At 41.7% G+C, this 13,545-nt stretch overlaps 1 protein-coding gene across 1 annotated transcript in view; it reads right to left on the bottom strand.

Moving 5' to 3' along the window:
* The window catches only part of prdm16 (PR domain containing 16), a 182,994-nt gene that overhangs the window by 25,009 nt on the left and 144,440 nt on the right, over positions 1-13,545 (bottom strand). The window contains 1 exon segment of the mRNA XM_018688976.2: positions 1,620-1,760. Coding sequence (XP_018544492.1) covers positions 1,620-1,760 — 141 coding nt within the window.

The following is a 13,545-nucleotide window of genomic DNA, read 5'->3' on the forward strand; positions in this document are numbered from 1 at the left end:
CACTTGTTTTTTAAAAGGTTACTCCCTGCATTTGAATTTGCCCCGTGTGCACATATTTCCATAAACTCATGCATTGTGCATGCTGATAAAAAAAAGAAAAATCACTGAATAGTCTGCTAAATTATACATTTTAGCACTGAGTGGCTGTATGTCTGTGTGTGGTGTTTGTAAATAAATTATAGGGTCATACCTGTGAGCCACTACACCAAGAGACTGGTCAGGCAAACAAAAGCAAAGCCGTTTGCTACGTACAAACAACCACAAAACACATCAAAAAGCAATCGTGCACGTGGCCTTTTCTGGGTCCGATAATTCTCCACAATTTTCGCTGGTGCCCTGATTCTTTCTTTGACATTGTGTGGCAGTGGCAGGGGGCACTGATGTGAAAATCTTAAAAGGATTAGGCGGGTTGGTGTTGCCAGCCAATTGGTGCTTGTCAATCTCGGAGGCCCCTGTGTGTTCCCTCTCTCACTTGGTCCAAGCCCCCTTTCTCTCGGTCAGGCTTAATGTCTGAAGCTTAAATGGACACACTAGCCTGTCCCCTCGGCGTGACAGAATGACAGGTGGCAGATCAAGACATGAGGACAGAGAGAGAAGACAAAGACAGTGAGAAACAGGCGGCTAGAGACCGGGACAGGAGGGGGAAAGAGCCGTGTAGGCAGGGATTAGGAAACAAATAAGAGCGGAGTGACGGGAATGTGGAAACACACAGGCAAGTCATATGGATGCATTTGGCTACTGTCATACTGCCATCATTTCTCATGTTATGTGGTGTTTGGTGTTTGTTTTGAGCAGACATAGTTTTATTCTCATTGCTCCTTTGCACATTCTGCACTTTTTCTATCCCAGTACATGATTGTGAGCAAATAAAATAGCCCAAAATGAACTGAAATTGAAATGTGTGTCAAATAATGGCACCACTTGTATTTCATATGCAGAAACAGGGACAAGAATCCGCAAAGCAAAACAGAAAAAAGCAGCTTCTGCAGAACAAACAGAAACAGAGAAATATGCTAATATATTGCAGCAGTAAGTTGTGGCACACATGTAGCATGGGGTTGGGGTTAGGGCCTAGTTAAGCAGTTGGGGTTTTATGGGTACTTGGCTGGGAATCTTTCCAAAAGTATCCAGTCCCTTACCCAAGTTTCTTTAGAGAGAGAGAGAGAGAGAGAGAGAGGGAGAGAAAGAGAGGGGATGGGACGTAAGGAACAAAAAGGGAGAGAAACTCCTGCCTCCACAGAAGAAGACCGTGCCTTGGATAATGGTTATTATGGGACTCAGGAGTGTCAGGCTATACTTCAGCCTCTTTACATGGGTCATTTCCTAACAGCACTGGCAACTGGCCCAGCCACAGACACACAATAGAGCCATTCCTTGGTCATTACCAGCACACACATTTTTTTCTACCACAATGGTAAACAAACACACACAACACACACACACACACACACACACACACACACACACACACACACACAGATCAGTTGAGTCTTAGTGGAAGGGAAGCAATAGGCAATGTCCACTCCCCCCTCGCCCCTGCCTCTTGCTGACAACATAGTCCTGTATCTCTCATATCTGGGCTACAAATCCAGTCAGGACATCTCCGTTTCGTCACTCACCTGGTCTCCGGTGAGGTGACAGGCAGTGAGGTTCTGCTCCTCGAATGACGGGGCAGAGCGGACGTATTTGAGCCAGCTGTTGCCGGTGGCATCTGGGCCTGTGTCCAGCGTGAACTTGACGTTGCCCATGTCGTCCACCACCTGTTGAAGAGGTGACGGGTTAGATTAAAAAATGTGCAAAAAAATAAATAAATAAATAAAATAAAATTAAAAAAAAAAAAAAAAAAAAAAAAATATATATATATATATATATATATATATATATGACAAACAGCAGGTTATGGTCAACTACCAAATCACTTGAAATATCTCTAAGAATGACATTTTCAGAGAAAGTTCTAGGCAGTTAAAAATGTAACATTTTTAAGGGGCACATCAGGGTGTAAAAGGCAGAGCCAGAAGTTTGATGTCAGTCAATTTTAAGACACACAGAGGCAACATGTCAGCGGGTGTTAGGGCCACCTAACCTTGTCAATCCCGACAACTAGAAGAGGAAAGAGGGAAAAGGAGGAGAAAGGAGGAGGGAGAAGACAAACTGTGGCTTCTTTCACTTGTCTAAAGACTTTCTCTGGCACATATTGATCACCCTTTGTAACCCCTACAGCCCCCTGAGATTCCAAGAGCGGGTTTCATGTTACCCGCTTTCACAGAGAATGACGGAGGATGGAGATAGAAGAGAAGGAGGAAGAAGAGGAGGAGGAGGAGGAGACGGAGAGAAGAGGGGCTTATTGTGGAGAGAATCGTGAGGGGAAAACCAGGAAGGAGCAACAAAGCTTTATGTTCTGCTGAAGAGAAAAATGGGACCTCATTCTTCACAAAATTGTAAATTATAAATGATAGTGGAGCAATGTAACATTAAAGTCCTCTTATTTGCCAAAAGAACATAGATTTTATTTATACAGCAATTAGTGCATTTATGAAAAGAAGAGATGGGAGAGAGAGAGAAAGACTGCAAGTATTTTGAAGGCCAGAAATGTTGTCTTCTCCTCTTGGCTCTTTTGAGCCATGTCTGTGTGTCTGTTGGCATCTGTGTGTGTGGTGGAGTTCGGCGGTGCCGGGGAATCTGGGGGAGGCTCGGCTGAAAACCTCTGAGTTAACCCCCTCCACCAAGCTGGGCTTGAAGCTCCGATTTCTCCCCCAGCGCTGCATGTGATACTGAGCCTGTGTGAATCCTCTGGGGACAACTGGCCCAAGACAGAGCAACTCCTCTAATTACAACTCCCAATCAGACTGGCCTGAGTTCAGCGCTGACCTCTAGCTTGACTCTCTGTGCTCCTAATTACAGTCAAATGTCTGCTAAAGGAAGTCGAGGTGTGATGGAGAAGAACCAACAAGCCGACTGACGTTTTTAGATGTGAAAAGTTCGTGAACTTCTCTAACTGGTTGCTTTTTCTACAGGCATGTTAGTGTTTTTTTTTCCCAGCTCGTAAAGTGTGAATGGTCATGTTCTTGTTGTCTGGGTGAACGCGTGCAGAAGGTGTATATTCGTGGGTGGGGGTGCAGGCTGCCAAGTTTGGTGAGTAAATATATATGTAAAGGGTCTGGCTGAAGGTGTGGAAGAACTGCCACATACTTGTTTGTACGGATAGGCGAACGCGTGTATGCATGGCTGAGGTAACAGCAATGTTGTGCTACTTTTGAGCCAAGGTGTGAGTTTACCCCCTTCACAAACTACGCCTGCTTTAGAATAACAATGCCTGTTCGTTTCATTGCTAAAAATAATTGATCAAAACCTTGACTTATGTTTAAAATCCCTGTTCCACATGCTTTAAATAAAAACTGTGGCTACTGGTTATCTAAATGTATTTGCTGATTGTGAAAGTGGGAAAAGTCGACTGTTTATGCAAATCTGTTCTTGTTATGTTTTTTTTTCCTGTAATTCACACTGGGATACGCAGAATCAAATAATGTGACACTGTCCACTGGAGGAGTTTACATATATAAAAAAAGCTGAATCTTATCCATTCCTCACACTCTACATCTGCAGCTACTGCCTCTTCTGCTTCCAGTTTATAACTTAAAACACTCGGCTTGATCGAGTCCAGGCCTTTATTTTATGTGTGAAAACAGTCACTGAAAACTAACCAGGCATACCGCCTCAACCACACACACACGCAGACACACACACACCTACTATACTCAATATCTTTTCTGCAGGTGGTGGAGTCAGAGTGCACTTGTCACAGCGTTGTCTGGGAGCTGCGACAGGTATCAAACATGTTTTATGAACACACGGAGAAAGACTGAGATCCAGGTGGAGCGGAGTTGGGATTATTCTCTTTTTTTCTGGGAGGAATAGGTGTGTGAAGGAAGGTGGGCAAGCACGACTCTGAACAGACTGATACGTGTGAATACTGCCACACCAACATATTGAGCACGGTAGTATTCACACACACATTTTGCTCCCCACCCCCGCACCCCTTCTCCTACACACACACACACACACACACACACACACACACACACACACACACACACACACCCGAGGGTCTGATCATAGGCTTAATGAGCAGCAGACCTGTGTGTGTTGTACGTGCACATGTGTGTGTTGTCTGGGAGGCCTGCTAACACCCTGTCTCCGGGTGGGAGCCTGATTTATAAGGCTTCAAATGAGGTGCAACAGAGAAGGAGAGCCAGAACAAGCCCACGGCTGATTGTTTGTTTATTTACCTTTCTTTTTCATTCCCTCCCGTCCCTCCCTACGTCATATGGGTGAGGAGGACCCGGCTGGAAATCATCAGCTCCACGTGCGAAGGGTTATCAACAACATGAAGCAAACCTGACTACTGAAACTTTTCCCATAACCTTCTCAGGAATGCTGTTTCTACATTTTCAGATTTACCAACATGCACTGACTCCTTGTTGATAAAACTGCCATGTCTTCATCTGTCCAGTCATTCTCCTCATTCTCATTCTGCTCATTTTGGACATCTCAACTATTCCCTTCTGATTAGCTCTCTCCTGTGTTCAACAACCAAACAAAAAAAGTATTTCTAGTATTTCTAGTTTATTACAAAATTTATCTTTTTCATAGTTTTGGCAATCATTCCTATCAGTAACAACATTCTATTCACCACATTAATTAATAATTCTTGCAATTACATTATGGGGAACAGTAAAGTTATTACCCAGACTTCACACTGTAATCATCAATCACAGTTTGGAGATTGATTTCCTACCAACTTTGGCCCGCTGTAGATGTGAGCACATAGTTTCTTTGTGTAAAGATGCATTATTGTCGACATTGCAGGAGTGTTGGCTGGTTTCACCTCCAGTGTTTAGATAATGTGGCTAAATCTGTCTGATCATTGGATTACTTGTGATTCTTGCATAGTCACACTTTGTTGTAGTGATTTTGTTGTAGTTTCTTGATTTCATTCAGCACAGTGTTATTGTGAACCCATGAAAACAAGATCAAAGTTGTAATAACTGAGGAGAGTTTCATTTAAGGCCAGTAAAATAAAACAACAGTCGCTCATATTATGTTCAGAGCTTGACCTATAGTTTTCTTTGATTAAACAACATCAGAAAATGACTCACGTGACAACACACACACATACATACGCACACATATACACATGTGCAGTTGAGCACTTTTACAATGAAACCTCAGTAAAAGAGAAGCGCCTGAGTGGACAGGATGCAGGGCAAACTCCACAGGAAGCTCTGATAAGAGCACGACACTTATACGGCTCCTCACAACACAAAGGGGAACCTTTGACAGCTAGGAACCTTTAATGGATGTCTCGGCATGCCCTCTCCCCCGCCAGTTATATCTGACGGATGTGTGTGGCGCGCAGGGCTGAATTAGTAGAGGAAAGTTGCTTGTACGCGTAGACGCTGGTGACAAGGTACATATTATTTTCTGTTTGACGGAGGGCAGAAAATGGAAATGGCAGCTCAGAGCGCAGTGGTGATTGTGATTTTGATGTGAGATGGAGATAGAAGCAGACTTACAGCATGTGAGACCTAAATGCTAGGTTACTGTGTCTCTCTAAGGGAACATTTTTATGAAGTGTGATCTTAGTGCTCTGTTGCGCTGCTCTGGGTTTCAATGTGTGAACACACCCTAGTTTGCATGTATTTGTATACATATGTGTGATAGAAAAGAGTTGTTTTCATACAGTTTCTTCTCATTCCCAAACTCTAAAAATGATGCAGTTTCGCTCGGACTCGTCTCTATTCATGTTTTTCGTGTCAGAAAATATATAAAGGTTTGTTTTTAGGAATTAGCTTCAGCTGATTTAGCAGAGAAATAAGTGATCAGTACTGGTTAGAGATATTTGATTTGCCTTTTCCTGATCAGAGTGTATCAAGACATGCAACAAACCATGACCATCCATCTATGTAAAAGTCTACTAAACATGCATTTATTGGATTCAGGTGGTAAAGTGATCATCCCACAAAGACAGACAGAAAAGCAGAATCTTTTTCAACAAAAGTTAGCTGAGAGATTTCTCTGTATCGAAGGTTTGTCTGTCTGTGGAAAACAGGAAAGCAGCACTGTGAACATGTAGAGAGAAGGCTGACTCTCCCTTGGTCGACCATCTCATATCCTGGGGAAGTGGCCTACAAATGAAAACAGGTTGTTTCAAAGAGAAACAGCAAAGAATGGGGAACTGATTGCCTCTCAATATGTATCTTGCTTTTAATCTATCTAGATCAAGAACATGTGAAAATGTGTGGGGAGACAAGCAGAGAAATCAGGAATAAAAAGAGGTGGGTGCACTTCTTCTTGAAGCAGCTAGGGGGCAGCCTGGAATGAGAGCTCTGCAGGTAGAGGAGGATATGTGGAAATGAAACTTCTTTCCCTCTCCACAGCTGTACACACATATGTATACAAAAACAAAAGGCCAGGGTGGTTGTAGACAATATAGAAATGGTAGACATAGTAAGAATTCCATGCACACATGCACACACACGCGCACACAAACTGTTTTACCCTGATGAGAGGGCCAGTCATGGAAACAGAGCAGTGACAGTGACAGATTGAGTGGCTGTGAAGTGGGCTGCGGAGCTGGTTGTTAGAGGTGTTGCAAATTAAGGTGCAGGATGACTAACAAGAAATAAAGAAGTGTGTGTGAGAGTGTGTATCCTCTGTGGAAAAGGGTCTGTTTCCAGTTGGGAGGCCCCTTAGCACGCACACACACACATATAACACACACAAGCGGACTAATAAAGCAGCTGACAGAGTACAGATCCCCACAGCCTCCGATGTGTTTGCGCACATCCACACGCATGTATGTATGAGTGTGTGTGTGTGTGAGTGCACATGTGTGTGATGGATGGGGGCCTGCAGAGATGACCCTACCCTGCCACATCACTCAACAGTCTAAATGAGCGTGTGTCTGTCCACATTTGTGTGTATGTGTGTGTGTGGAAGTGAGAGGTGGACAGGCACACAAGGGGTCCTGTCAATAAACCCTCTCTTACAGCAGGAAGGAAAAAGACAGAGAATAAAAGACAGAGAGAAAGAGAGACTGTTCACAATTTAATAAATTGGGCTCACAGTGTGGATGATGTGGGAGTGCAGTGAAGAAAAAGACAGCGCAAGAAAAATGCACACACAAACTGATGAAAGTATCTTAATTGTTCATACATGTTATTAAACCTGGGAGGGAGGTGTTTGTGTTTGTGGATGTAAGCACATGTACAGTAAATGTAAGAGGGAAGAATAGTGAAAGAAAACTATAGGCTCAAAAGAATGTCATCATTGTTTGTAAATCTGTGAAAAAACATAAGAATTTAAAATCTGTGCATATGTAGAAAAGATTTGTAACAGGAGAAAGTTTGAAAATGTCTAAATAAATTTGAGGTTACACAAGGTTCAAAGTGTTCTGCTTAGAATTTGTGATCACTTATTAAAAAAAACAGCTCTTCTTTCTCAGTCTTTGTGCAACCTAACTTTATTTACACATTTCCAGTGTCTTTGCGGCACTGACATTATATGCAAACAATATTTCACAAACACAGAATCTTACTGATCCCTTTTTGAGCCCATATGGTAGAGAAAAACATGCAAAATACACACGCGCACACTTCACACACATTGTCTCTATGTCATAAAATGTAAAACTGATGTGGGAGAAACCACACACCAGATCAGATGTAAGAAAGTTGATACATTCCTTGATAAGATTTCAGTTAATTCTGATTTATTCAAAATTGTATTTCCACCCAATTGTGAATTTTCCCAAGATTTATCAATCCATGGAAACTTATTTCAGCACTGCTCTGATGGTGATGTGTGTCAAGCATGACTCTTTTTATTTTCCCTATCCAAATTTTAAGCCGTTGCATTAAATTCAAATTATATTCAAATTTTATTCTAATGTCTTAAATGTGAGGAGAAGTATGCATGTCATGTGACTTTTATTAATACACACATTTCATAATTTGCATCAAACCTTTGGAATCATTTATCTGTCACACCTTCAAATTTAAATTTCCGATATCAAATATTTTTGGTGGAAATTCCACGTAAAGAGTCAGTAGCAGAACCAAAGTGTTTCATCAGGAGGAGCCATACTGTGAGTATAGATTGGGCCTTTAAAATAGAGAGAGAGAGAGAGAAAGAGAAAGAGAGAGTGAGAGAGTGTGTATTGTGTGTATATGTGCAAGGCCTATTACTGATGCTGGTAATAGTACACCTGTGTAGCCATGTCCTGGCAGCCTAATGACAGCTAAAGAGGAAACAGGCTGTAAATCCACACACACACACACACACACACACACACACACACACACACACACACACTTTTATCAAGGTAGGAGCCCTTATGTCGACTATCACATAAGGCACAAGTGACTATCACTGTAAAAATGTCTCTCTGTACCTTATGTGGATATCACTAGTAATATGTATTCAAGGTGTTGCATACATATTAGTGTGTGTTCGCAGTGTGTCAGTGTATGTGTTGTGTCTGTGAAGGTGAATGAAGGCGTGTTAAATGTGACCCATTTTATCTGGGCCGGGCAGACATCGACATAATTAAAAACCAGGCAGGCAGGCCAGGGAGGGCCTGGGGCCTTGTAAAAGCCATCTGGGTTGTAGTGTGTGTGTGTGTGTGTGTGTGTGTGTGTCTACATGCACTGTGAGTGTCAGAATGTGGCCCCTGCTCACTAATGACCCAACTCGCTTCCTCTTAAATCAGAGTCTCTACAGTCACCGTCACACAGCTATCATTTGTGGTGAGTATGCATGTGCCACACTGAATACGGCATGTGAAAAGCTCCAGCGTCTCCCACGCTCATGAAATCACGGTAAAGTCAAATCTCATTTTGTTTGAGTTTTTTCCCCAATTCCCATGCAGGTGAGAATCCATGGCTAGACGTGGTGATCTATGTTAATGATTTTATTTCAGAGTTTGGTAGACACACAATGATGACAGGCATGATGAAGAATAAATATAGAAATGTATTATCTGATAATGTAATAGTCACCAGATTTTGTTTAGCTCCTGAATAATGAAAATAAGTGACATGCTTTAGTTCATAATATGCTGATAAATGCCAACTGAACACCAACTAATATGGATTATTACATTAGCAGGTTTCAGTACATTTTGATTCTGTTAAGTTACCCAGCAGTTATGACTCAATACTTTTCACATTGTTACATTGTCAGAAGAGACAATACACAAATTTCTGTTTTTCTCTGCTATTCTTTTTCCAGCGGCAGACGGCCATACTTGAGATCTGCTTTTGAAACAATAATAAAGACCATATTTAATATGTCTCATTGAAACAGTATGTAGCCGGTGATTACATGCAATATCTTCAGCCACTCTGTGTTATTTTTAGCATCACGCCACCATGTCCACCTCCGCACCCCTGCAGCTCATCTGAATGAGCAGGTTGCCATGTGCTGGGTTGCCAGGTTAGGGTAACTTTAAACAGGAAGTGTGAGCACTTTAAAAGAAGAGAGGCAGGGAGTTTTCAGGCTGGACCTCGTTAATGAAATGGCTTTATGTTATTTATTGCCCCTTGTTAAAAGACTGGATGAGTGTGTGTAAGACTGTCTGCGTGTGCGCATGTGTGTTTAACTGCGCATGCTTGTGTATGCCCTGGTATATATATTTTGTGTGTACATGCAGGTGTATGTGCTTGTGTGCATGACTTTTTGCCTGTGTACATGTGTGTTGTTTCATGTTCGTGTGATGTGTACAAGTGTACGTGTGTGTGTCCACAGTGGTTATGTCTGTTTTACTGTTGCACAGCCTTTTACAGGCCAGCCTTTATGATATGTATTTAGGGCAATTAGTGAGCAGATATATTGGCTCATTATAGTGAAGCAGGTGCAGTGTAAATGGGGAAATATATGAACAGTACATCAGGGTCACACACCCCTGTTGGTGGTGTTTGAAGGCTAACAGCTAGACTTATGTGTGTGACAAACAGGAGCACAAACACTGAATCAGTCAGAGCCAGACTGGCCTCTGTCGGAGAAATCCAACGATCAAGGAAGAACATTTATCACATTCTAAAATCTGCTGAAATAATTGTTAACAGGTTCAAGAGGAGAACAAAGAGAGCAGACCAGTTGAATACTGAGAGGGAACTAACTGACTACTAACTGAGAGGGAATCAGAGTTAGCAGAGTATGTGTTTATTGGCTGAATAGAATGCTCAGTGAGCAAAGTGGTTGTTTATTGGTGCCGGCGCTGTCTCAAGAGGAATCCACACATGGACACACATAAACCTACAAACACAAATGTGTATACTACATAATTATGACATGTATTTACGGCTACTATGTGTAGGACTTTTATGTGATTACAGGAAATGATTTTTCAAATCTTACGTCACAAGCTCCTGCTTATAAATTAACAGACAACTTTGGTGAAGCACATTTATTTTAAATTTTACACACTGTGTAGTGCTCTCTGGAGAAAAAACACACACCTATGCTGTATGCACATATGTGTGTGTGGTTTTATATTATTGGAGCATACAATGTGTTTTGCACTATTTGAAAAAAAAATTGTCAAGGGGCTCCAAACTAAAAAAAACCTATATGTTTCAACAAGCCACGCTGGAAATATTTTATTATATTAATATTTGCAATATTCACCCAATGACACATCAAAATGTGAAGGGAAAAACTGGATTTCCAAATGTAAGCACATAATGAATTAACAATTATAGCATGCTGTTTTTACAAGTTCCCAAAGTGGGTATATTAAATAAAAATTTCCTGAGCTCAAGCAAAGCAACTAAATCAATCAAATCTAATGCATCCATGCCAAGAATAATGGCAAATAATAATGAGACGAGGAAGCTTGCATTCAACACTGACACAACTTGACCTCCACTCTATCGACTGACATCGGAAGTGAAACACAAAATGGGACAATTCCTGGAACTGTGCAAACACAAATAGGGAAGTGGCGCTCGGGACAAATTTGTAGAGCATGTAACACTATCAATTATTTATTAACACCCGAATAAAAGAATACTTCCTTCAACAACATTTGCTTTTGTGATACAATGGAGAATGATGGAGGGAGAGAGAAGCAGAAGACGAGAGACGCAGAAATGGGGCGACAAAAACTTTTCATTTACAATCATATTTCTGCTGATCCAAACCAGACAACAGGGGTTTCCAATACGAACTGAAAGGGAATTTTTCCCTCTGCATGTCAGTTCCTGCTCAGTATCAAATCAGTGTTGGCCTCAGCATTTATCCCGTCCACTACCTCATTCCTCGAATCTCTGAAAAACAGACTGACACAAAACAGGAGATGTCATGTCTGTCTCCAACCATCTTCTTTAAATTTGATTTTTTGGTTGAATGTCATTTGGTCCCTGTTTTGCAGAAAGTTGTAGTGTCCTTGTGTATTCAGAGATCAATGAGTTGGCAGGACAGCAGAGAGCTGAGACAGGAAGAAACGTAAACTCTGTGAGGTTCACAGCATTTCATTCAGACAGCAAGAACATGATAGACAAACATTCCTCAGTATTTTTGCCTTTTAGTCTTCCTCTCTTTTTCTCACCCCATCATCACCTACACTCCACCTGGGTTTTTTTTTTTTACAGGAGGTTTGAATTTGAGAGCCCAAATCAACAAAAATGTGTTGTGAAAAAAGAAAAAAAAAAGTTTCTCAGCAGCTGGCCGGGACAGCATGTGGCAGAACCCCTGTGTGGCGGCAGGCCTGGGACTTATTGGAACCATCTGAGCAGAACTCTTCATTTACTGTAACAACCAGACTCCACTTTCTCCTCTCACCACCACCACCTCTCTCCTCCTTCTCCTCCTTCTCCCCCTCCTCACCTGTTAATAGTGGCCAGACTTTATTCCTCAGTTTGATGACCCAGAATTAAATCATTTGCTCTAGAATCTAACATAGATCAATTAGAAAAAGTAGACACACTAAACTAGAGCCTCTGGTATTTTTTTATATACAGAGAAATGCAAACGTGTTAGTGTATTTTTTGTTTACTTTATAGATGACTTTGTCTGGGCAAATTCTGTGATTACAAAAAATGTTAAATTTTGAATTCATTTTGGCAGTAAGACACAAAACATGAGCAGTAGAATACTCTTGTGTGTTAAACTGGGTTTACAAGACCAAAAAAGGGTCTTCTTTTGTGGGACGATCTCCTGCAGAAAAACTGCAGACAGGCAGAAAGTTGCCAGTCTTGCCACATTAACGCAACAAACAACCCATAATACAATCCTTTCCTGCAGGTTCAGTGTTTAACACAAGGACTGAGATTCCTTCCATTCAAAAATAAAAATAAAAATGCAGCTGTGAATACACTAACCTAATCCATGGATACAATACAAAACCAAATTTTTCTTCACTCAACAGAAAAATACAATGTTATATTACAGCCAAAAGGTATCACGCAAAGTCTAGCCCAGATTAAAGGGATAGATGTTCACTTGGGTAAGACAGATTAATTTAAGATCAAGTTATTTTCTCAAAAAGAAGAATAACTTTTTGATGTTTTGAAGTAATTGTTAAATGTATAAAGCAGTGCAACAACTGCTGTACATATATTAAAGACAAAGCCTTACTGATTACGTGATGTTGCACATCATTATCGTTGCCAGATTAAAGTACTCCAGCCATTTTCATCCCTTGCTCATTTAATGTACCTAAAAAAATCAATGGCTTCTACTACTCAGTCTGTGTTAAACCTACAGTTATGAGAGGAGGTACTCTGCCCAGTAGGATTAGCTGTGGCCATAGAGGCATAGGTGATGGTACGAGGCATATTACTCTCCTCATACAGGAATTAGAGGAATATCTGGCTATTCTCATCTCTACCAATGGATAATTTAATGTGTGTGTTCTCATCTGCACTCTGTGTGTGGCTGTTGAACATAGGTCTGCCTATCTGAGTGTGTGCCTCAGTCCAACACTGGCCTCCGCATCCCTCTACACACACACGTAAGGGCCGGCCCTCCCCTCCTCTGCCCTACCAGCGGCTGAGACTAACCAGGACAGGAGGGCCAATAAAGCTTTCCCTCTCTGAGTGTTGGGCCTGCTGGTGAGAAGGAGAGGAAAAGACCTATTTCACTGTTGTGTAAACCATTGTTTCATTTCCACACTTCTCTCTCCCTCTCTCTGCTCTGATATTTCACAGGGTTTTTGGCCCCCGTTCAAGTGTGAATACAATACAGCTATTGAGATCATGGCTCGCACCTCCTGGCCTGAGCTGAGCTCTGAGCTAGCTTTAGCGCGCACAGCTACCACTTCATAGTCAAACTGACTTAACTACTTCTTTCTTTTTTTCACCCTATCCTTAATTTTTGTTTTGACTCAGGAAGCAGCACAGACAGACGCACAGACAGACTCACTGACTGCCCCCCCACCCCCCCGCCATCTCGTCATGTTAACCTTCACCATAACTCTGGCTCTGGAGGGCCCCAATGTGCAGGTAATGCATCCTGATTGACCACCACAACCTAGAGGCC

This window comes from Lates calcarifer, linkage group LG6 (genome assembly GCF_001640805.2).
Source record: "Lates calcarifer isolate ASB-BC8 linkage group LG6, TLL_Latcal_v3, whole genome shotgun sequence".
Lineage (NCBI taxonomy): Eukaryota > Metazoa > Chordata > Actinopteri > Centropomidae > Lates > Lates calcarifer.